We start from the raw sequence: 24,961 nt of genomic DNA, 5'->3' as shown, positions 1-24,961 counted from the left end.
ATTGATTTGGGAAACAGCCCACCTGCTCCTTTAGCTCCTCAAATGTTTTGCTAATACATTTCCCTTTTAATAAGTCTTAACCTCAATTTGCCCTCTCCTAATACAAGGGGACAAAAAGATTACTTTCCCCCTTGTAGTTCTCAGCATCCAGACTAGGGGTTAATATCCCTCAATTAGATTGTGTTTGAGTCACATATTTGAAGTCAGAGCAAGCCAGCAATTTGATTTTCCCTATTTTTGGTAGATGCAAGAAAATAGAGTTGCAGATGCTACCTCAACAGGAGAGACCAGAGCCCGATACCCGTTGCTGATGGATCCAGCCACGTGTTTGAGCCCCTGTCCGTGCTGAGCACTCTGCCAGATGGGGGGACACAGAGATGATTCATTTTAAGGCACAGCGCCTGACTTCTCAGAGCATAGAGTGTAGGAGAAAGAGAAGGCAGACACGGTCGCCACCCAGCACAGCCACAGGTGTGTGGAGAACAAGGGAGGCGCACATAGCCCAGCAAGGGTGGTCAGGGATGGCCACCAGGGGACGATGATGCAGAGCTCAGCCTTGCAAGCTGCAGAGGACCGGGGAAGGTGATGCAGTGGTCACTCTTAGAGCTCTGACCACAGGCAGGTGCTGTTCTGAGCACTATGCGTGTATTAGCCTGAAGAGAGACATACTATTGTTATCTCCATTTTAGAGCGAAGGCAACTAAGGCAAAGCAGGTTTACGGAAATGGCCCAGGGTCACACGTCTGTAACAGCTGGAGTATGAACCAGGCAGACCGTTTGTCTACATCGTCTGCGTGGACTCACTTCTATGAACCTCGAGGCAGAGAGAACAACACATACAAAACTCTGAAGTCCTAAAGAGTGTAGGATTTCTGGGAGCTGCACATTTGCAGACCAAGGCCGTTCGTGAAATCAAGCCCTCTCTGCATCTGTGGTGTTCACCTTGAATATTATAAATGCAGCCAGTTCAGCTTCTTCTTGGAAGTCTTGAGGTCAGAGGTGGGTGTTTTTTGCAGGGACAAGAACAGACCTTAAAGATCCCAGAATCACCTCTGGAAGGATTCTGGAAAGTCCAGAGGCTTATTTTTTTTTTTCCCTCTTTTGCTTAAAATGGTACCAGAAAGATAGATTTCTATCTTCTTCCCATATATTTCCAAAGAAGGAGCGAACCTGGGTGAAATGTGCGTTTCCCTGGCTATTGGGTTAGGAAGAGTTTCCACCATCATTATTGGCCCTCATCTTGCAGGGAAACTGAGGCATTCACACTCTTCCATTTTAGGCCATTCTTTCTTGGAGTGGTCCTGGGAATAGCTCCTTCCACTTAACTCAAAAGTTAAACATGGGGAGGACAGCTAGCAATCACCCTGCCTCACTGAACTTCCGGCCCTCACCTGCAAAAAGAGGAACTTGGCATGGTTTTAAGCTTCTCATTTGCTTCTGGTGCCAGCTTCTCAGAAGCCCTAGACTGTGGAGGCTCGGGCCTGCACTATTGACAGTGCTCCTGCAAGTGAGATGCAGGGACTTATGCTCAAAGCTAGAGGCCAGGCCTTTTCCCTAGACTTTTTATTCTGAAATAATGATAGATTTATAGGAAGTTGCAAAAAGAGTGCAGAGAGGCCCTGCCCCCTCTGGTGGTAACATCTTACATAACTGGACATCAAAGCCAGGACATTGACATTGGTACAACCTACAGACCTTCAGACTTCACCAGTTTTTTCATGCACTCGTGTGCATGTATGTGTTTGCACACACAAAAGTGCATGTGTAATTCTATGCAATTTTATCTCATGCAACCACCACCACAATCAAGACACAGATACAAAGGATCTTCCTCTTACTTCCTTTTGACTATCTCTTCCTACCCCATCTCCCGCTTCCCTACCTCTGGCAACCACTAACCTCTCCTCTATCAATAGAATTTTGTCATCTTGAGAACGTCACAGAAACGGAACCATACTGTATGTAACCTTTCGAGATTGACTTTTTTCCATCTGGCACGGTGCCCTTGAGATCCTTCCAAGTTGCGTGTATGAATACTTCATTCCTTTTTGGTGCTCATGCTTTTCCGCAGTGTGGATGTACCACAGTTTGTTTAACCATTCACCTGTAAAAGGGCATTTGGCCAGTTTGGGGCAGTTACAGATAAAGCTGTTATGATTTTTCACATACAGGTTTTTGTATGGACATAATTTTCATTCCTCTGGGATAAATACCCGGGACTGGGATTGCTGAGTTAAATAAATGTAGGTTTGGTTTTCTGAGAAATAGCCCAACTCTTTTCCAGAGTGGCCGCACATTTTACATTCCCTCCAGCAATGCAGGACAGACTCAGTAGGCAGGACCTCTTAAAAGGAACCATTGCTAGAGAAGCTGGTTCCCTGGGGAGGAAACAGGAGATGGGCTTGTAGTCCCACATGAGGTCGATACTCTATACACACTCAGGCTTTGAGGTTCTGGTAAGACTCCTTCCAAGATGAGAAGGATGTTCCCAGGAATGATTCATATAATAGGCGCCCTGAAGTGCATGAGCAGGCGAGCAGCCACGGCTAATTGCTGTTAGTGCCCCGAGATGGGGAGGAGGCAACCTGGATGACTGTGACAGGGCCTTCCTTACTCAGCCACCACCCTTCCTTCCACATGAGGCGTCCACAGCCCCCGAGGCAATTTTGGCCACACTCCATCACAGATGCCTGCAGAACAAGTGTTAATTCTTGAGACTTATTTCCCAAATGCTTTCTAGCGCAAGATCAACTTAATATATTTTTCTCCCCCTTGAGGATTGCTCTCCCCACACATGGTGATGAATTGTCCACTGCTGCCTCCAATCCCCCATCAGACCCTCAAGATGACAAAACACAATTTACCCTTTTTCTAGGAAGCAAGCCTGTTGACAGAGCTCATGGGTTGTCTTAGTCAGCTTGAGCTGCCGTAACAAAATCCCACAGACTGGGCGGCTTAAACCACAGACATTTACTTCTGCAGTTCTGGAGGCTGGGTGTCCAAGGTCAAGAAGCTGGCTGATTTGGTTCCTGGTGTGAGAGCCCACTTCCCCCTTCGCAGAGGGCCCACTTCTCCACGCGGCAGAGGGCGAGCTCTGGTCTTTTCTTCCTATAAGGACACTAATCGTATCATGGAGGCCCATCCTCGTGAACTCGTCCAACTCTAATGACCTCCCAGAGGCCCCACCTCCGAATATCCTCATACTGCGCTTTAGGGCTCAACGTCTGAATTTTGGGGAGACACAAACGTTCAGTCCATGACACGTGTAAAGACCCTCTTCTTCACTGTTAGCAGGTCTGTGAAGGGACCACAGAGTGACTCTGTTTCTGACTGTTGACTACCCTGCTTTAGAATGAGCAGAAGACTGCCCCCACAGAAAGGCATCTGAAGGAGGAGGAAGCATTCAAAGAGGATCACAGACTTGTTCGTCATCAGAGAGTAAGAGGCACAGTATCTTCATGGCATGGAATCGAGTCTCCTGAAAGATACCGTGGAGGTTTCCTGAGAAGAAGTGGGTACCCAACGGGAGTTTCTACCAGGATGTCTTGTACTGAAATCAGGGAAGCAGAATTCCTCATTCCCAAAACCTGCTCACCATTGCTTCCTGCATCTTTTACATCTTGAGATGGAGCCACAATGGCTCCGCTGGACATCCCAATATCAATAGAGCTCCGCCTGATGGGAAGGAGGGAGATGTTTCTATGGGAAACTCCACACTTCTCATTTGTACTTTGCCATTTGTGTAACAGAGACCACCTGGGAACAGGATCCGAGTAATCTTGGGCTACAAGCACTGACAGGTCGATGCTGGAGGAGAAAAGAACCAGCTGCCTTTGGTTTGGCCCCTCTGCCAGCAATATAAATTCTTAACCAAGGAGAGGGCTCGTTCCTCTGCTTCCCGAATCAATAGAATCCTAGTATTTTCCTCTTGATTAAAGGATTAAAACACTTTTGCTAAAAATATAAAAAAGGTTAGATTGGGAGATAGCAAACTGACAGGAAAAACAAGATGGGAAACCTGACTGAGATTAGCAAATGAGAACAGTGCTCCTGCTGAACAGCCACAGCCTTCCCGCCCCTTGCCGTCTCTGAACACAAGTGAAACGCTACCCATCAATCGATCACAGCCAAGTTTCAAGTAGACCCGTGACATGACACTTCACCCTTCTCTTTCACACTATTGCTGGAACCAGTTGGATGTTGTTCACTTTTTCTTACCCTCTGTTAAATAAATGTGTTTTCAGAACATAGTGTTTAAAAACTGTTACTGTATGGAAATGTTACTGGACAAAACTAGTGAAACTAGAGCAATTCTTCTCAATACCTTTGCCTGGACTTAAGCTTCAGAGAAGCGAGAGTAAAGTCCCTATGGGCTGGGAAGCTTTTTTTGATATAAGGATAATAGCTGCTCACAACAATCTGTAATTGTAGAAAATTGGAAGCAACCTAAATATTTGTCAAAAGGAGAATGTATACAATTGTAGTCTGCACAAATAGGGATCTACTCTACAGCCATGAAAATGAATTAACCAAAGCACCACATGCTAGCTATCTCCTGGAATAATGTAATAAATTGGTTACAGACAAATTGTGCATTCAACTCTCTTATTAATTCCAATAACTTTTAGATTAGGGTTTTCTATGTAGACAGTCATATTAGATGCATATGGTAATATTTTGTATTCTCCTTTCAATCCTTAAGCATTTTCTTTTTCTTGTCTTACTATGTTGGTGAGGGTCTTCAGGGCAATGTTGGGTAGAAGTGGTGATGGTGGGCATTCTTGTCTCATTCTTGGTTCTAAAGGGAATGCTTCCAATATGTTTTTTTTTCTTTTTTTCCTTGGCATTTATTTATTTACTTATTTTCTATTGTGGTGAAAAATACATGACATTAAATTTACCATCTTAACCATTTTTAAGTGCACAGTTCAGTAGTGTTAAGTACGTTCACATTGTTGTGCAACAGATCTCTAGAACTTTCTCATCTTGCAAAGCTAAACATTTTCTTTACTCTCTTCTTGAAAAATACAAGGACAAGGACATCAGAATGCTTGATGCTCCATCACCAGCCCCTCCTCCATGTGCTATTATTACCTGCGGTTTGTGCTATATTATTCCCCTGGGGAAGGCAGCCTCCGTCACGGTCCCCACTGATCCTTCCTCTGGGTATTCATGCCTCTTATGCGAACCTCTCCCCTTGAGTGACCCAGAGACTTGCTTCGAAGCAGTGGAACACGGCAAATGTGTTGGGACGTTGCATCTGAGATTAGGCCACTAAAAGCCTGTGACGTCTGTCTTTCTTGCCCTCACTTACTCTCTTTCTCAGAGCTCCCACTCCGGGGAAGCATGGTGCCATGTTCTGAGTAGACCTGTGGAGAGGCCTGTGTGACAAGAAACTGATGTCTCTGGCCAACAGCCATTGAGGACCTGAACCCAGGTAACAGCCATGTGAGGGAGCTCGGAGTGGACCTTGTGGGGCCTGCCTATGGCCATTTACTCACAAGGGTCTGGAAGCAGGTCTTCCTCCAGTCGAGTGTTGAGATGCTTGCCACCCAGACCAACACTGTGATCAGCCTTGTGAGAAACCCTGTATCAGAGACTGCCAACTAGGCCGCCACAAATTGCCGGCCAGAGAAAAATGGTGAGATAGTATTGTTTGCTGTTTTAAGCTGCTAAGTTTTAGGGTAATTTGTTATGCAGCAATAGAAAACTAACACCTTCCTGTTTCAAATTAGACATTATTATCACCCTTACATTCATTGCTTATTTAAGTTTATCAATTCTTTGCTTGCCATTCCGTCCTGCATCTCAGAACTTACTTGTAGGATTCTTTTATTTCTTTGTGATGTGTCCCTTAGAAAGTTCCTTTACTGAGAGTCTTTTGGTGGCAAACTCTAGATTTTGTCTATTCAAAAAAAGTCTTTAATTCACTCATTATTGAATCATATAGACTTCTAGATTGATTGCTACTTTCTCTTTTCTCTGATTATGTTGCTGTTGCTGCTTACAAATCTGCTATCAGCCTAAATATAATTTCTCGTTAGGTAATTTCTCCTGCTACTCATACCATTATTTTTTTTTTTCCTTTGTTGTTTGTGGTTTTACTCTGATTGGTCTAGTTGTGGAATTCTTTTTACGAATCCTGCAAAGAAGTTGTTGTGTTCACTGAGTCTGAAGATTCATGTGTCTCATTAATTCTAAAAAATTCTAGCACTTTTTCTTCAGAAATTGCCTTTTCCTCATTTTCTCTATTTTATTCTGTAGCTCATATTGTTTGTCCCTTTATTTCTCTGTAATCTATTTTGAGTAGTGTCTCCAGATCTTTCATCCAGTTCACTATTTCTCTCTAAGCTACTTTTAAATCTATGTTTTAATCTAAATATTAATTTATTTCAACAGTGAATATTTCATTTAAAGGGCTTCTATTTCATCCTTTTTCAAAGCTTTCTAATCTTTTTTCTGACACATTTTCCTTGCTCATGTTTTAGATTTCCTCTTTTATTTCTTTAAACAAAGGACACATTCTTATTTTATATTCTGTATCTTATAAATATTCTTTAGAAATGGCAAAACTGGCATTTGAACTCATGTTACCTCATTTTTTTTAATTTATTTTTTGTGGAGGTAACATTGGTTTATAACATTATATAGATTTCAGGTGTACAAAATTATATTTCTACTTCTATATAGATTGCATTGTGTTCACCACCAAAAGTCTAGTTGCCATCTGTCACCATACACATGTGCCCTTTCACCCCTTTTGCCCTTTCCCTTCCCCATGTCCCCTCTGGTAACCATCAATCTATTCTCCGTGTCTATGTGGGGTTTTTGTTGTTGTTGTTGTTGTATTTTCAACTTGGGTGCATAAATATTTACATGTTATATTCTCTTGTTGAATTGTTCCCTTTATCATTATGTAGTGCCCTTCTTTGTCTCTTGTTACAGTTTTTGCTTTAAAGTCTATTTTGTCTGATATAAGTATTTCTACCCAGCTTTCTTTTTGTTTCCGTTTGCATGGAATGTCTTTTTCTATCCCTTCACTTACAGTCTGTGAGTGTCTTTAGGTCTGAAGTGTGTCTCTTGTACACAGCATATATATGGGTCTTGTTTGTTTATCCATTCAGCCTCCCTGTGTCTTTTGATTGGAGCATTTTGTCCATTTACATTTAAAGTAACTATTGATAAGTATGTACTTAACTGCCATTTTCTTACCTTTTTCTGGATGTTTTTGTAGTTCTTCTCTCTTCCTTTCTTCTTCTCTTGCTCTCTTCCCTTCTGATTTCTTTAGTGTTATGTTAGGGTTCCTGTCTCTTTATTTTCTGTGTATTTATTATAGGTTTTTGGTTTGGGGTTACCATGAGGTTCGTATACAATACCCTATGTAAATAGCAATCTATATTAAGTTTACGGGCTCAAGTTCGACCTCGTACTAAAAGTTCTACTTGTTTATTCCTCCCTCAACGTTTTATGTTTTTGATATCATATTTTACCTCTTTCATTTTTGTATATCCCTTAACCTCTTATCATGGAAAGAGATAATTTGTCTTTTGACCTTCACACTAGCTTTATAGCTGGTTAATCCACTACATTTATTGCATATTTGCCTTTACCAGTGATTTTTTTTTTCTTTGATAATTTTCTTAATCCTATTTGTGGCCTTTTATTTCCCACTTACATAAGTCCCTTTAACACTTCCTGTAAGACTGGTTCAGTGGTGACGAGCTCTTATTTTTGCTTGTCTGGAACACTCTTTCCCGCTCCTTCCGTTCTGAGTGATAATCTCGCAGGCACGAGTGTTCTTGGTTGTAGGTTTTTCCTGTCAGCACTTCGAGTATGTCATGCTGCTCCCTTCTGGCCCATGAGGTTTCTGGTGAAAACTCCGCCCATAGCCTTAGGGGCTTTCATTTGCATGAACTTGTTGCTTTTCTCTTGCAGCTTTTAGGATTCTCTCTTTATCTTTAATTCTTGATATTTTAATCATAATGTGTCTTGGTGTGGGTCTTTTGGGGTTCATCTTGTTTGGTACTTTCTGTGCTTCCTGTGCCTGGATATCTGATTCCCTCCCCAGGTTAGGAAAGTTTTCAGCTATTATTTCTTCAAATAGGTTCTCTGCCCCTCTGTCTCTCTTCTCCTTCTGGGACACCTATAATGTGAATATTATTATGCTTGGTGTCATCCCAGAGGTCCCTTAGACTGTCCTCGTTGTTTTTAATTCTTTTTTCTTTTTCTATTCAGTTTGGGTGATTTCCTCTACTCTTTCATCCAGATTGCTGATCTGTTCTTCTGTGTCATCTACTCTGCTGTTGATTCCCTCTAGAGAATTTTTTATTTCCACTACTGTATTCTCCAGCTGTGATTGGTTCTTTTTTACATTTTCTAATTTTTAGAAAATTATTTTATTGAGGTCATATTGGCTTATAACATTGTGTAAATTTCAGGGGTACATTGTTATATATCAGTTTCTGTATTATATTTTTGAATTCTTTGTTGAAGTTCTCACTGTGTTCATCTCGTCTTCTCTCCAGATCAGTGAGCATCCTTATACTATTAGTTTGTGCTCTTTACCAGGTAGATCATTATCTCTGTTTCATTTAGTTCTTTTTCTGAGGATTTGTCTTGGTTTTTTTTTATTTGGAAACATTCCTTTGTCTCCTCATTTTGCCTACTTCTCTGTGCTTATTTCTATGTGTTAGGTAGATCAGCTATGTCTCCCAATCTTGGAAATGTGGCTTTATGTAGCAGATGTCTTATGGGATCCAGCAGCATGCTCCTGTCTCATCACCTGTGCCAAATGCTCCAGGGGTATTTCCTGCAGGGGTCGCAGGAGGCCTTCTGTTGTGGTAGCGCTGCTATTGCTGCAGGTGCACAGGTAGGCTGGGCTGGCCCCTGGGCTGGCTGGTTGCAATGCCTGGCCATGTGCAGCTGCTATGGGCACATTGTTGGGTGGGGCTAGCCCCTAGCATGGCTGGCTGGGAGGTCTGGTAGCATACAACTACTGCAGGTTTGCTAGTGAGTCAGTCAGGCCCCCAGTGTGGCTGATTGCTAGGCCCAGGAGTGCACAACTGCTGCAGGCCCCCAGTGTGGCGGCTGCATGGCCCAGTGGCAGTCAGCTCCCTCAGATGTGCTGGTGGGTGGGGCTTCCAGTGAGGCTAGCTGTGTGCCATGTGGCTGTTGCCAGCTCACTCTTGGGCAGGGCAAGCCTCCAGAGCAATTGGCTATGTGGCCCTGAGGTGTGCAGCTGCCTCAGGTGTGCCTATGGGAGGGGCAGCCCTCCCTCTCCTGTGGGGCAGTGCACAACCGTTTCAGGTGTTGGTAGGCAGGGCAGACCACCTGTGTGGCTGTTTGCGAGGTCCAGTGGCACACGTCTGCTGTGAGCTTGCTGGTGGGCATGGCCAGTCCCTGGGGCAGGCTGCCTGCCATGCCTGCACTCACTTGTCTCAGGTACCCTAGTAGGCAGGGCAGGCCTCTGCACTAAGAGGCTAGAGGAATGATTCCAATGGTGCCTGCCAGTGTCTGTGTCAGCGTGGCTGAACTAGGTCACAAGAATGACCGCCACCAGTGTCTCAGTCTCTGGGGGGTGGACCCACTTGCCTCCTACCTCTCCAAGGTGTGCTCTGAGCTTAATAAGTGCACCTTTTTTTTTACAAATGGACTATGCAGTTTTCTATCTGGTGTTTTTTTATGCTGGTCTCCAGGTCAAGTGAGTCTGTGCATGGACCCTTTAAGAGCAGGTTTCCTTTCCCTGGAATTCTATAGTTTTCCTGGGTTTATTCTCCATTGGTTTTCAAAGCCAGGAATTTTAGGATCATGTCTCTCTTGTGCTGGATCTAAGGGCTGCGGTAGCTAATGTGGAGTTCAAATCTCCTGCTTCTCTGGGAAAAGCTCTGTACCTTTGAGCTGGCTCCTGACTGTGAAGCGCTGTAGCTGGGGTGGGGTGTGGTTTTTCCCTCAGCAGGACTATATCTCTGCCTCTTCCACCCCTCTCCATGTTGTCCCTTGTTGTGGAGGTTCTTTTCATCCAGTTTCCAGATCTCTCTCAGAGGAAATTGTTCCACAGGTGGTGTAGGTGTCCTGTGTCCATGGGAGGAGCTGAGTTCAGGATCCTCCAATGCCACCATCTTCCAAACTCCTCTTCTATTTTCCAAATATAATATATTTAGGGGTATAACTCTGATGGGTTTTTTTTTTTTTCCTGCTGAATTGCCCTCATGATGGTTTATTTCTTTGTGTTTTAAAATTTTGGATTATAAGCTCAATCTTTAAAAATTCTGTGAACTCTGAATTGAAGGTGTGTGTCCCTCCAGAGGTGATTTACATTTCCTGCTGCCAATATGCCCCAGGCGTTCCCAATCAAGACCCACTTTAATTTCATCTCTAGGTTTGGGATTTCTTGGATCGTAAAGGTAGTATACATTTGGGCCCCAAATCTCTGTGATATCAGGTCTAGAGCTACCAATTCTCAGGGAAGACTTATTTTCTCCAGAGGCCAGGCAGAGTTAGATAAGTTTCCTGGTCTTCCATTTTTTGCTGAATAGTGTATTTTGTCATATCCACTTTTTTATTGTGGATATAACTCCTTGAAGGTCCTGGCGTCATGGAGGGATCAGTTTGCCACCTTGCACAGCACAGGGCGTTGTTTACAAACTCCCCCACAGCCGTTGAAGCCTAAGTTCTGGTTCATGGAGACACATCTTCTGCGGGTGGACACAGTTTCAATGTTGGGTCTCCACTCAGAATTTGGGCTTTCTCTTTGTTTTGGCTCCTGGAGATCTCCCATCCGGTTTTGCAAGCTCAGCTATGCATTTAAAAAGATTTGCATCACATTTTACCCATTATTTTCAGATATTTTATAGCAAGATAGTTTTTCATGATATGTAGGCCAGAAGATTCCTTACTCCGCCATTTCCCTAGATGCCTAGGTCATTTTTTTGTGGACTGTCTTGGTCTCTCTTTCTCCAGCATCCTGTGTATCAATGCTTTCATGTGTATTAGAGATTCAAATACTCAAGGATACTGTAGTGGAGCATTTATTCTCTCCAAAGCCTTCTTGCAATAACCCATGCCTCTGGATTTTGGCGTGAGGAGCTTGTTCCATACATAGTCAAGCCAGAAGTGCTGGTTAATGTCCCCAGAACAGCCATATAGACAGTTGCAGGATCAATACCCCAGTTTCTTCTCCCTTCAGATCTGACCACTACAAGGCACGTTTCACAGCGTCTCCCTGGGGTCCCCAGAAGGACCAAGCCCCAGTTGCCCACAGCAGTTTCCTGGATTGGCTTCCTTTTCTTCCCTGTCTCACTTCTTCACTCTCTTCTGGTGCTTCCTAGGATCATTTCTCAAATAACTTTTGCACTCAATTCCTTGTGTCAGGGACGATTTCTGAGGAAATTCTAAAACTAATATTTAAACCAATTCCTCTCATTTATAGTGAGAATTGACTACGTATATGGTGTTATAAATATTGTAGATTCAAAGATAAATTCAAAGAAATTGTTATATTTCTAGAGTAATTTATACTCTAGGCTTCCTACTTTCTTGCTATCTTTCAGAAATACACATTTAAGTGATGTTTGTAGGTAGCAAGAGGCATTTCAACAGATTTGGGTCAAAATTGGCACAAAATCTAACGAGCAAGTCCAGGTGTTTGGATGATGGTGGAAATAGCATGAACTGGACATATTTGAATACTCGATTTTTGGGCCAGTAAGAATATTCCAGACTGAGTATGTGGATACCTAACTATTACATACTTGGTATTCTTGGCGATTCATGCGGTGACATCACTTTAATACCAAGGATAGTGATCATGAACTGTCGGATGGTTTCTTAGAGATGCTTTGAGTCCAGGAAGGGAAGGTCCTCTGGTGGGGGTGGCAAAAAAAGGCATGACCAGATGAAATCCCCCCTCTCTACAGCAGAGGCTATAATGGCTAGCTCCTGGGTTGGTCCTAGCTTTCAGATGTATTTTCTTGGCCTGTACGTTGTTTAAAAGCACTCAGACTAGGTGCCATATTTATAAGTTAGGAAGTTGTACTCTAGATTAGGAATTTTAGTTTCTTTTGAAAAATTAGAAGATTCTGCATCACAGCTACCAGAATCTCACATGGCGATCAGACGGAGCAGAACAGTTTTCTTTTCTTTTCTTTTTTTTGTGAGGAAGATCAGCCCTGAGCTAACATCTACCTCCAATCCTCCTCTTTTTGCTGAGGAAGACTGGCCCTGAGCTAACATCCATGCCCATCTTCCTCTACTTTATATGTGGGACGCCTGCCACAGCATGGCTTGCCAAGCGGCGCCATGTCCACACCCGGGATCTGAACCAGTGAACCCTGGGCCGCCGAAGCAGAATGTGTGCACTTCACAGCTGCACCACCGGGTCGGCCCCAGAACAGTAGTTTTGTCCTTGAGATGAGGCAAGTGCTACAGTCCCTGTCACTTTCAGTTGTAAATTACAACTGGCCCACTTCATTCATAATTTGCCTTTTCCACGAGGGTATTTGGGTTTTTGGCCCTGGCTCTACATCGTCTGGAATGAGTGAGATGTAGGGAGATGACTGGTTTTGCAGGAAGGTAGCTATGGCTCTCTTTCTCTTGCTTGTTCTCCTGTCACCACTTCCCAGAACTTTGCAGATCCGCCTCCCAAGGAAGGCAGCACTGCTGAGACCCTGAGACCAGCCAGTGTTTGCACAGGAGCCTCCTGTTCATTGTTTCCTTTATTAGCTTTAAAGTTTCAGACAGAATTTTGTTAGGACACTTGATATCTGCTGGTGAGCCTACGCTCTATTCAACCACTGGTTCAAATAAACCAAGAGCCTTTGGCAATTTTCTCCTCAGGTATTCTTTTTGGAAATGTACGCACTCACTTACATAAGAACTGCCCTTTGATTTAGTTAAAACGAAAGCCAAATGTGAGGCGAAGGAGCTGTTTTTCACCCTGGAAAAATGATCTTCCTGCCCACTGTCCACACTACTTGGATTCCAAACAGCTCATGGTAGGTCAGGCCAGAATTGAGTCTCTGGAGGATTGTGGCTCCTGGCACTCCCCTTTCGGAATAGCCTCCATCGGGGATCCAGACCCGAGCCAGATAACCCCAGGGGCGGGGGGTGAAGGAAGTGGGTGCTTGCTGATGCCTGGAGATGGTTGCACTTAGCAAGCTTTTCTATGTATGAAGAAAAGACCAAAGAAGCAGGCTGCTGGCATCAACCTTCAGGGCTTTAAGGGCCCAAGTCACCTGTTATATTTTTGTCAGGTGTCCTCTGTCAAGGTTATTTGTTTTCTAGACGTTGTTAGAATCTTACTGGGCTCATACCATAGAAGAAGTCAGCTCTCATGCTAAACAAGCTCTTGCTTTTGCTGCTCTGTGAGACTACGCCATTTCTATGTAAAGTCTGCAATGATAGTATGTTTCCGGAACTGTTGGTCCTCTCAGTATTGTAAAGGAGCCCATAGATCTTTTGTATATGTAAAGGCTCATGTTTTACAGGAGCCTGGGCAAGAAGGGATGTGAGCAAATCACCTTAAGAGGAGGGCTGCAGAGAAAGAGGATCCTTTGTTCTTTGGAGATGTGGGGGTGAAGGAGGGGGTCTGGTCTTGGTGTATGTGCTGTCTTTGACCTGAAACTGAGCGAGTTCACATCATGGCTTTTATGCTGGAGGGAGGAAGGAGCGCTGACTCGGGAGCGTCCTCTCGGGTTCCACTGCTGTCTAGCTTTGTGGCCATGTTTAGGACACACTGCCTCTCTGGCTCAGTTTCCTCTTCTAAACAAGGAGGAGCCTGGACTGAAGCCCTGAGGTTCTGTTTGGCTGGAACATTTCCCAGTTCTGTAAGAGGTCCTCAGAGTACCCTGAGCCTGTGGGCAGGGACTGGCAGAATGCTGACCCTCCCCATTCTGTCTGCAGAATGCCAGGCTTGTGGAGAAATAGGTGGTCATGCAACACACCCCTTCCCCAAGCCTGACTCTTTTCAGGGTCAATTAACATTCATTTACACAATAGATGGCTGCAAGGCGGGAGTGTCAGAAGCTGGTCATTTGGCCTCACAGAGCGTAAGGCTGCATCCCAGAGCCACTTTAGAATCCTGCCCCCTGCTGGAGCAGGTTCCCTGTCCTCCCTTTGTGGATATACAGCTACCGTGAACTGTGATCGGAAAGGCCGCAGTCCTCTACGACCACGCTGGCCCAGGGATTGGAAAGCCGGAAAGCCACTGCCAGTGTAGCCTGTCATGCCCGTCTCTGACCTGGGGGGGGTGGGAGGGCTGCAGCAGGAGACCACTGGGAGCTTCCTCTCTTTTGCTGGTTGGGGCAAATGGCATTAACAATACCAGGCAGTTGCCAGGAATAGGAAGAAAGACTGTGCCTGTTGTTTTGAGCTCTTGAAAACGTCATCTTTCGTGATTCTGTCTTTAAGAATTACTTAGCAAGCATGTCTGGGTGATGCAGGCTTAACAATGACGGGAAGTAGGTTGGGTTACATCCCAAGTACCAGATGAACACGAAGCCTTGTTCTTACTTATTTAGGGATTCAGAGTGTTTCCACCCGTATGGATAGACCAGAGAGAACTATGTGGTTTTCTCTATCTTTGTAAGAAGGTAGGAGTAAGGACAAAGAATTGTGAATGAGCCAGAAAAAAATAGAACAGAAGAGCTTGGAAAAAAATAGGACAGAAGGATGGATCAGCTCAAATGATCCCATACAAAAATTGGATAGAAAGCTGGACAATAGTCAAATCAGCACCAGCAATCACGTAGAAGATCCAAGTAGAAAAATGATCCAATGCTATGTTCTAAGATGAATCAGCTGAATGTTGTAAAGATGAGCCTTAACCATGCGGGCAAAATTCATCATCTCCTCTAAATGGTCCCTCTATTAGTTTTGACGTTACTGTGGCAGGCATACGTTTCCAGCAATGTTGACCAACCAGGTTAATGCACAGTAGTGCTAGGACAATGAAGAACATCACAATGACCCGGCAAAGCACACGGCATTTGAGGAAAAAGCACCAGGATGCAGGGATCTCTGTGAAGCGAAGGGTCTTCCAAAGTCTTCAGGATGTAATAGGTCAAGTTTAAGTATAGAGACCTCCACTTGCTGACCAGCCCCCAGGCCCAGAATCCACTGATTGGTAACTCAAAACCTGCATGCTCGGCTGGTCTGACGTGATAGCCTTCATCTTTGGTCTGGAACATACTAGACACCAAGGACAATACTGAGCTAAGTGTAACCCCAAGAAGGTGTAAGAATACAGGTAAGAATGAATATCAGTGTGAAGGTGATGAAGAAATTTAAACTCATGATATCAATATTTTAACACTAGTTTAAGAAAAAAGGTAATAATAAATGAAATAATCACTGTGATAATTCGTATTTGCTTTGCCTGCTTTTAAGGATTTTAAAGCATTTTTAAAGATCTGCTGTATTAATTTAAATGCTTAAGACAATTCTAATAATAAATTTGTGACCAATGTATGTATGTCTGTGATAAAATTAATTTGTGAAATTTACAAAGTTTTGATTTATTAACTATGCCAGTAGAGTTTAATTGTTTAAAGAGATATTTTTATTACAGTATAGGAAGACTAAACTGAGCACTACAACATACAGAGAAGCCCTGTAAGAAAAAGCCCAGCTATGGGAGAGGATTCTAACGGCGAACAGGCGGGGGAACCTGATCGTTCTATTCTGGATTTCTCACGGGAGCTAGCTCAGTTTCCACCTGGCCAGAGGGCAGGTGTCAGGCCTCAAATAAGGGAGCCCATTGACAGCACTGGCTCAGCAGGCAGCCTGGGTGAAGCTTCCGCTATCAGTTGTGCTCAGAACAGCACTTTCTGGGCTGAGGATCCTTTCTTTTCCCTCCCGGCCACTGCGCTGGCTACCGCTCATTTCTGTTCTGCAGGCAGAGAAGCACTGCAGGGGAACTGGTGCAGAATTTCAAGAAGGGATGCACAACTGTGCCTTCTTGGATCCCACACAAGGCTGGCGATGCTGACTAGCACATTGCCCACTGAGCATGAATCACCCATCGGCTGCACCCAGCCCGATGTGCAAATACTTGTTTCCCAGGGGATCTTCTTCCGATGCCCGCTTGGCTGGTGTAGGATCCCAGAGCAAAGCTGCTGCTTTGCTTTTATGTGCGACTGCTTTTCTCGGTGTTGCTGAGGGCTCTGCCAGCTGGGTGCTCCTTCGTCATTGGGAGCCAGGTGCCTGCTGGGCTCTGCCAGGGGCTCCAGCTGCACAAGCTGAGCTGGGAAAGGGCTCTCTCATCTTGGCTTTCCTGGCCTTAGGAAAAACAGCTGCTCTTGTCCCTAAGACTCCCCCTTCTGCACACCTGAGTCTGAAGCCTCCGCCGGGACCTCACACTGGTGGCTGCTTTGGGGGCGTGTCCCCTATGCTGCAGTTTCTACAAAAATAGCTGCAGAGCTGTAGTCTCCCCTCCCCCCACCCGCCCCATCTCTACTTTTCCAAAGATTCTCCTCCAACACATGAGCGAAGCTGCCCCTGGAGATTTTGCCTGAGGATGAGCCCTGAACAGCCACTGGGAGGACATTTCCTGCCTGTATAGAAGAGGCCTCTTAGATTCAGATTCTTGGCTTTTTTCCCTCTTAGGCCCCTATTCACTAAGTGACTCAGTGTCTCTTTTAAAAAGTGCTTAGGAGAATTAACAGGGCCTTGGAGGTTTGGCTGTAAATGGTAATGACGACCAAACGCCGCAGATGCAGGGAGGAACCTGCAGCCTGGTAGCAGGACACACCCACAGGATTTCTTCTTCTCCAGCTGCTGTCCACTTTCAACCTTTTCCTGTTCCCATTAAAACAAATCTGCATCTCAGTGGTGACATTCTTATATTTTTATCAACTTCCTGTCTTTAAGCTTCGGCAAAGAGGCCTCGCTCTGCTCAAGGCAGCTAGCTGTTTAATCCTGCACGTCCAAGCTATCCCTCTGGAATTGCATCTTTGTTTCTGTGGCTATTTGTCTGCTTTTCTTTAACCGCACAGTTTTTTTTATCCCTATTAATCCAGGAAAATAATCTAAGAGAGAAATTACTTTCTCTGTGCAATATTTTAAAGTATTGTTAAATGACTATGTGGCCTGGACTGTTTTCCATTATTATTATTTCTTGATGCTCCTTCTTTTGTGTTTGTCTTGTGCTCCATTTGCTTCAGAATTATTACATTTTGAGGGAAGCAGTTCTTTCCCCGTCTCTTTCCTCCCAGGGCCGTTTTAAAAAAATGTTTCTATGAACACATTTTATCCACATGCCTGTTCATTCTGCTGGGCAGCTGGGTCATTTGCAGTTTATCCTCTGTCTTGGAGGAGATGTTGCCAGCGTTGCTTTGCATTCTTAAAGTCTGATTAATTGTCCCGTTTGACTATCTTGATGGATTACTCAGGTGCACGTGGCCTGATTTTGACTTTAGAATTAAGGACTTCTTGGAGGTCAGATGAAATGCCCAGCCTGTAGCAAACTTCAGCAACACACAAAACCTGTTTAGGCAGAGTGGATGGGGCCGACAGCCCCAACGGAGAGGCGAGCAGGTGTCAACTGCAAGTTTGAAGCATGGTGAGTGGATGCCGTGGTCCCCTGACCCTAGAACCTCCAGGTGACTGGCCAGGTGCTGTAGAGACCACCCACAGCCCTCAACTTCCTGCCAGAGATGGGCTCCCCCTCCTGACCCACCAACTTTTCCACAGAGGAAACTGCTGTTGGATGTTAGGGAAGTAGGGTTTCCCTATGAAATTAGTATGCCAACTGCATGGGAGGGCTCCTGGCACAAAATAAGCTATTCTCACTGACCAGCAAGTGGCCCTCCACTCACTTCTTTTAATTTGGGAGATGTCATTTCAGACACCTTCAATAAAGAGAACTTGGTACGCACGGCTGAAACAGGTAGAGAGAGGGGTCCCTCTACCCGTGGCTGCTGCGGGGCCCGATGGACCTCGGATCCTTGGGAAGAGCCAGGCTGGCCCAGGCCTGAGTGTGTGCAGAGATGGGAGGCTAGAGGGGGTGGGGGAAGAGGAGATAATCCTTGAGTCAGAAGACAAATTTCTCTCCTTCTCCTCCTCCTCCTCCTTCTTTGCTAGTCCATGGAGAACTAAGGGTTTTCAACTCTTCCTCCGAAGACTGAGTGTTTTGAGCTGTGCCTTCCCCTGTCTGCAGCCTAGTTTCTGGGGCAAGATGGCCTGGGTTACTCCGTATCAGAATTCCATGGTACAGCTTTAAGTCACTGGGCATGGAATCAGACACTTAGGTTTGTATCATGGCTCAGGTATGTTACTTCATTAAGATAGTTAGTATGTATGATCTTCAGTTTCTATACCTGGAAAATGAAGATAAACATCCTAGGTACCTCCTAGGGCTGTTTATAAGCATTGAATGACACCTTGTAATGGAAGGACTTTATAAGTTGTAAAATGTTATGCAGAAGCAAGAAATTATTAAGGCAATGATGATGCTCTCGAAGGGATCCTACAAATTCCTTGCAATCATGGTGGTTTTGGTGTCAAGTTCACTTGGCCATGCAGCCTCTCTATGGCTGGAATCATCTGGAAGACTCAGAACTTGAGGGCCTCACCTGGCGAAGAGCTAGAGAGATTCCTTTTTAACTTTGGCCAGGGAGCAGGAAACTTTTTCTGTAAAGGGCCAAATAGTTAATATTTTAGGGTCTGTGGGCCATGCAGCCACTATTACAGTGCTCACTCTGCCGTTGCAGCACGGGAGCAGCCACAGACAACACACAAATGAATGAGTGTGGCTGTGTTCCAATAAAACTTTATTTATGGACACAGAAATGTGAATTTCGTAGAATTTTTATATGTCACAAATATTAGTCTTCTTTTGAGTTTTTTAGCCATTTAAAAATGTAAAAGCCATTCTTAGCTCATTGACCACAAAAGAACAGGCAGGAGGTGAGGTCTGGCCTGCAGGCTTCATCTGCTGACCCTGCCCCGCCCTAGATTACTCCTAGGAGCCACCTGAATGGCCAGGTTGACTGTGAACATCAGGGAAACCAAAAGGGCAGCCTGTAGGCATGTATCACAGGTCTCTTACTTTTTATGACCGTCCTTTCTGCCTTGTTGACGTCAAAGCATGTTAAATGGCAGCACTGAGGTCTACACGCAAGGCTCTTGCCAGAAAATACAACCTAGATCTCTGCTCTCCAACTCTTATCAAACCCCCCATAACTGCAGCAACAACAAGAATGGCAGTAATAGTGACATTTGCGGATGGCTGCCTGGAGCACATGCAGCTCATCCATTCCTACAGGTAGCTGAACTTTCCCCTTGAGAAACCCAGACCTGCTAGTGCTGCATTCACGGAAGTGTCTATCGTGGCCCTTTGAAAAACTGATCCTGAGTTGCATTTGAGTGATGAGCCGTTGGTCCACGCTGAGGGGCACCGTGAGAAACAGGAGGTGTGAGACACCGCGGCATCTCTTACGGAGAAGCTGTCTGAGATGCCATCGACTCCAGGGAGAAATCTGTCTCACAGCTCATCCCAGGAAAAGCTGAACATTTCCTTAAAAACTGGTTTTATTTTGCAAACAATGTAATTTCCTTGTTTGATTTGGTTTTAAGAAAGCGCATAGTCAAACACACCTCTAGTGACTGTAAAATACCTGACAAGTCATCAGCAGCAAAGATTTCCTGAAGCTGTAGCATGTGTGCAGCACTTTTCATGCCGTCCTTTTCACCTAATCCCCACACAGCCCTGCGAGGTGGGGAAAATTATTACCCCTATGGTAATGGACCAAATAATGGCTCCCAAAGATGCCCATGTCCTAATCCTGGAGCCTATGAATGTTCCTTTACATGGCAAAGGGACTTTGCAGACGTGGTTAAGTTAAGGATCTTGAGATAGTGAGATTATCCTTATCAGGTGTCCTCACAAGAGGGAAGCAGAAGGAGACGTGACAGAAGAAGAAAGGAGATGCTATGCTGCTGGCTTTGAGGACGGTGGAAGGGGTAAGGAGCCAAAAATGCTAGGAGTGCAGCTGTAGCAGTGAAAGGCAAAAGGCGAGGGAAGAGAGCCTCCCCTCGCATTTCCAAGACAGTGTGGCCTTTGACCAAGTGAAGCCGACTTCAGACATCTGCCCTCCAGAACTCGAAAAGAAGAAACGTGTGTCATTTTAAGCTGCCAAGTGGTAACTTGTTACAGCAGCCGTGGGAAACTCATACACCCGCTTTCAATCAAGGGTGGGGACTGCCCAAGGGTTGGAATGAGGTCTGCTGACTCCAGACCCCAAGCTCTCATCCCTCACACCGCTCATCTGTTGTACATGTCCTCACCTCCCTGGCTTTATTAGTCCCCTCTCCTTCCCTCCCCTCACCCTGCTTCTCCCACTTCCAAGTTCATCTTCCCAGCACAGGTGTTTTCTAATGCCTTTGTGTGATGGAGGCAGCATATAAACAAATACAGTGGAGGATCTTTGTGGCATGTGCGTGGGGTGGGTCCCTGGGCTTTTTCTAGCCCTCAGAATTATCTTCTGATTTAACAAAACAAAGGCCCCTGACTGCTTTTGTTCCCCCTTTTGCCTTTGTAAAAACTGGCACTCTTTTCTTTACGGTAGCACTAACACCTGGACAGATCAAGACTTCTGCTTTTTCAGAAAATTTTGCTCACTTCCTGGTCAGTATTCAGAGCCTAGTGACTGCTTAAGAGGCTCTTTCTTTCCCTTGAAGGATTATTGTATTATTCAGAACAGTTTCTAGCCTAGGATCTCCCCCCTCCCCCAACTAAAAGAGAAGCTCTAACCCAGACAACATGGATCCTTGTATTCTTGTCAGCCAACCCTCCGACAGCACTGTGCATATTGGGATTCTAGAAGCCCCCGATGTGCACTAAGCTGTCTAAACACCAGGGCTGGTGCTTACAACATGTAGCCTTTGCAGTATGTTATCAATGTGAAGGCCTGGGGGGCTGCCCCGCTGAGAATCCAGCAGCTGAAGAGGGGACCATCTCCATCTGGGGAGGGGTATGCAGCCATTCAGCCCCTGATAACTCAAAAGCTCTCAAGCAAAGAGGCAGGGCCCATCCCTGGAGAACTCCCAGGACACTGCTTTCCTTTATGCTGACCGCAAAGTGTACCAAAGATTCCCACTGACATTAAGGCTGTCGAAATGATGCTGGTTCAGGCTCTCTTCTTTTTTTTTCCCCTGGATTATTGCTCCTACAGGCTACAAATCCTGCCTCTAGCCTCAAATAGCTTTCAATCTAACATTTATGCTCCTACCCATTACCTGAGGGATCTTTACAAAATGCATCCTCCTCTTTGCCAAAAGGATGCAGCTCAACCTTGTCTGAGTCTCCTGGTGTATTAGGCAGGGTTCTCCAGAGAAACAGGACCAGTGGAATATACATATATGTGTGTGTACAGATATATACACACCTTCTGTGAATGTAGCACATGCAGGTCTAGGTTACTCAAGGGGAAAGTTAGACTACTTACAGTAATGAATGAGCTGCACGTGCTCCAGGCAACCATCCATAAATATTATATATTATGTATATATACACACACACACAGAGATCTATAATCTAGAAAGAGATTTATTATAAGGTATAGGCTCACGTAATTATGGAGGCTGAGGAGTCCCCGATCTGTCATCTGCAAGCTGGAGACCCAGGAAGCCCGGTGGTGTAGTTGAAGGCCTGAGGGCCAGGACCACTGTGAGCAGATCAATATCCCAGCCCAGCAGTCAGGTAGAGAGTGAATTCACCCTTCCTCTACCTTTGTGTCCTATTCAAGCTGTCAACCAATTGGATGACGCCTCTCCTCACTGGTGAGGGTGATCTGCTCTACTCAGTCCGCCAATTCAAATGCTAACCTCTTCCCGAAACAGCCTCACAGACACACCAGAAATAATGTTTAACCAGCCAGCTGGGCATCCTGTGGCCCAGTCCAGTTGACACATAAAATTCACCATCACACTGGGGCTCTGATCCCATTTCCCACCTCATCTCTCATCCCTTCCTTGTGTTCCAGCCCTTCTGTGGCTCCCTGGACTCTGTTCCTTGTCACATCTCCCTGCCTTCACACAGGCCATTCTTTCTGCCAAAGTTCTCCTTCCAGTTCCCACCTCTATTCCACTTGCCTTCCAACAAAAGTCTAGACAGCAGGAGAATAATGGCATGGACTCTGGAGTCAAGCAGGCCTGGGATCACTTCATTTTAATTCCACAAATATTCACTCAATACCTTCTCTGGGCCACCGGGGATGTAATTCTGCTACTATTGCGTGTGAGGCCTTGGCACAGTTACCTAACACCTCTAACCCTCAGTTTACACATCTGTAAAATAAGAAATAACACAGAGAAAGCTTTTAGCATGGAGCCTGGCACATATAAACCTTCCATGAACATGAGATGTTCTAATTACTATTTTTATCATTCTTTAAGGTTGAATTCAAGCTTGATGACCTTTTCCCCGAAGGATTTCGTCCCCAACTTCACCCTCTCCAACCACAACCTCCCCGGGTGTATGACACATGCCTCCATTCCTGTCTTCACACAGAGCATTTACCCTGTTGCGTAATCATCTGATCCCCCACTGGTCTTGGATGAGAACTGTGTCTCCTCCCTTCCTATTTTCCAAGTGCCCAGGGAAGGGCTTGTGCCCGACATTCATTGACACCATGGAGCACCAACCCTTCAGAGGGAGGAGATAACCCCGGAGGTGGGTGATAGGCTCTTATTCTTTCCCCCATGCATCCACTCCTCTTGCCTCTCCTGCCAGTGTCTTGAAAGGCTGTGCCAGGCTTGGCTGCAGGCTGCAGGCTGCTCAGGGAGATGGACCTGCCATGGCAACCTTTTATGGGAGGGTGAATTGGGAAAACAAAATCCTGAGCAGTCCATTCATCTCAAGTCTTGCTTCTCACACTGTACCTAAAATGAATAGATGCCAGCAGAAAGCATCCCATCCACATGGGAAGAGCAAGAATAACGAAATCAATACCTCCAGCATCCAACCATTCACTCGCATTTACGTTAAAAATTTGTGTATGCGGGCACTTTAAGGCTCCCTGTCCTTCTTTTTAAAGGAGTAAAGTCAAGTTGGACAAATGGCTCCGGAGACCAGCCTGACCATCTTGGCCTCTCTGAGGCAGCTCTGGCAGTCGTAGGGGTCAGCTATGTGCTCAAGTGCAATATCTTCACTACACACCAGCTTATGCGGGGCCAACTTAGAGGCTTAATGGGCACCTCCCTTCCACCGCCTTCAGTCCAAACAGCATTCTGCACCCTGTCTACCTCCAAAGTGTCATACTCCACAATGTTGTGACTTTTTGTGAGCCACTCCCTCTAATCTTCATTCAAGATGTGATCCTGAGGCTGGGCTCATTTCTCCCCACTCTGGTCCCCTTTATGGACTGAATTTTGTCTCCCCAAAATTCATATGTTGAAGTCCTCATGCTCAGTACCTGAGAATATGACTGTATTGGGAGATTAGGTGTTTAAAGAGGCAATTGGGTTAAATGAGGGGGGCCTAATCCAACATGATTGGTGTCCTTCTAAGAAGAGAGAAAGGCACACTAGGAATGTGTGGGCACAGAGGAAAGTGAAGACAGAAGAAGATAGCCATCCACAAGCCAAGGCAAGAAGCTGTGGGAGAAACCAGCCCTACCAACACGGTGATCTTGGACTTCCAGCCTCCAGAACTGTGAGAAAATAAATTTCTGTTGTTTAAGCCCCCCATTCTGTAGTGTTCTGTTGTGACAGCCCTAGGAGACTAATACGCATCCCAAAGGGTCGCCTCACTCCCTGATTATGGCAGTTGCCTGCATTCTATCCATCGAATTGCAATTTCTGTTGGTACAGCTATTTGCCCGTTGGGGTGATGGCCGTGGCTCATTCCCTTTTGTTGTGCCTAGCACTAGAGAAAACCCTGGAATTGATACCTGCGAGATAAGCGTTTGTTGAATTAATGAGCGATGCTGCTGTGACGGAAGCTCTAGGAAAATCATCAGAAAGACGCGCACCTTCTCTTTTGGCATAAGTGATCTTTTCACTCAAATTGAAAACTAAATAAGCTGGATAGACATTCCAGGCACACAGTTGGAGACAGGGGTGCTACGAGAAGCCTCTTTTCCTAATTTTGAACTGGCAAGGTTTCACGATTTGGTAAACTCAGTGGTCATTTTGTTTTTTTTCAGGCTCTGTGGTATCAGTGAATTTCTATTTTAGACTCTCAATGTCTTTTCTTGTCCTCTTTATTGGTCTCTTCAGGCTCTCTCCCACCCCACCCCTCTCCTCCCAAGGGCTCCCAATGGCCCTCGCAGACCTGCTCCAAGTGGAGAAAGTGTTCAGTTTCCGGTCCCTTACCCTTTACCCACCTCAGCAAAGCGCTTAGCAGCCACATCTGTGGCTTAATTTCCCCATAAACACAAATGTTGAGGCAGCTTACCACAGCTCTGGTAGAGTACTTCCAAGCTCCCGTCCCTGCAGGCTGTGTGTGTGGGCCAGGCTTCCCCGCCGCCGCCGTTGGCAGAAATCAGAGTCCAGACAAGGAAGGCAGCCATGAAAGCCTTCATGGCGAGGGTGTGTGAGTGACCAACAGAAGAATAACAGGCCCAATAAAAAGGGCTTTCAGGGCTCTTCCTCTCTCCTCACTGAGGGGGTGACATGTTCAGTTTCACTTCTCATATATGTTCCTGGGGCACAACTGTGAGAACCAAAAGGCAGTTGGCAGAGGCATTTGAATACTGCTCCCCCAGGACCTCGGGCAGTTGAGCCAACAGGCTGAGGCTAGTCTGGGTCTGAGGTAGGTTGGATGGTGACTTTCTGCTTTCATGGGGAGGAGCTCGCAAGTGATGCATAACCTTATGCCTCGGGCCCCCACAAAACAGTCCTCCTTAGAGCCCGTACTGCCAGGTGGAGCGGCGAACTCAGGAAAGGTAAAGCCCAGGCTACCACGTGTTTTCCATCAGCAGGCCCCACGTGTCTCCGCAGGCCTCTTATGTGGCCACAGACT

At 45.5% G+C, this 24,961-nt stretch overlaps 1 protein-coding gene across 1 annotated transcript in view; it reads right to left on the bottom strand.

Moving 5' to 3' along the window:
* LY86 (lymphocyte antigen 86) overlaps positions 1–24,742 on the bottom strand; it is a 64,826-nt gene extending 40,084 nt beyond the window's left edge. The window contains exon 1 of the mRNA XM_008517543.2: positions 24,395–24,742. Within this exon, the coding sequence (XP_008515765.2) occupies positions 24,395–24,521 (127 nt within the window). The 5' untranslated portion in view covers positions 24,522–24,742. The remainder of the gene's footprint in view (positions 1–24,394) is intronic.
* Positions 24,743–24,961: the final 219 nt, after the last annotated feature.

The sequence above is a fragment of the Equus przewalskii genome, chromosome 19 (assembly GCF_037783145.1).
Source record: "Equus przewalskii isolate Varuska chromosome 19, EquPr2, whole genome shotgun sequence".
In the NCBI taxonomy this organism is placed as follows: domain Eukaryota; kingdom Metazoa; phylum Chordata; class Mammalia; order Perissodactyla; family Equidae; genus Equus; species Equus przewalskii.
The sequence above is the reverse complement of the archived record's forward strand: the minus strand, read 5'-3'. Positions and strand labels throughout refer to the sequence as shown.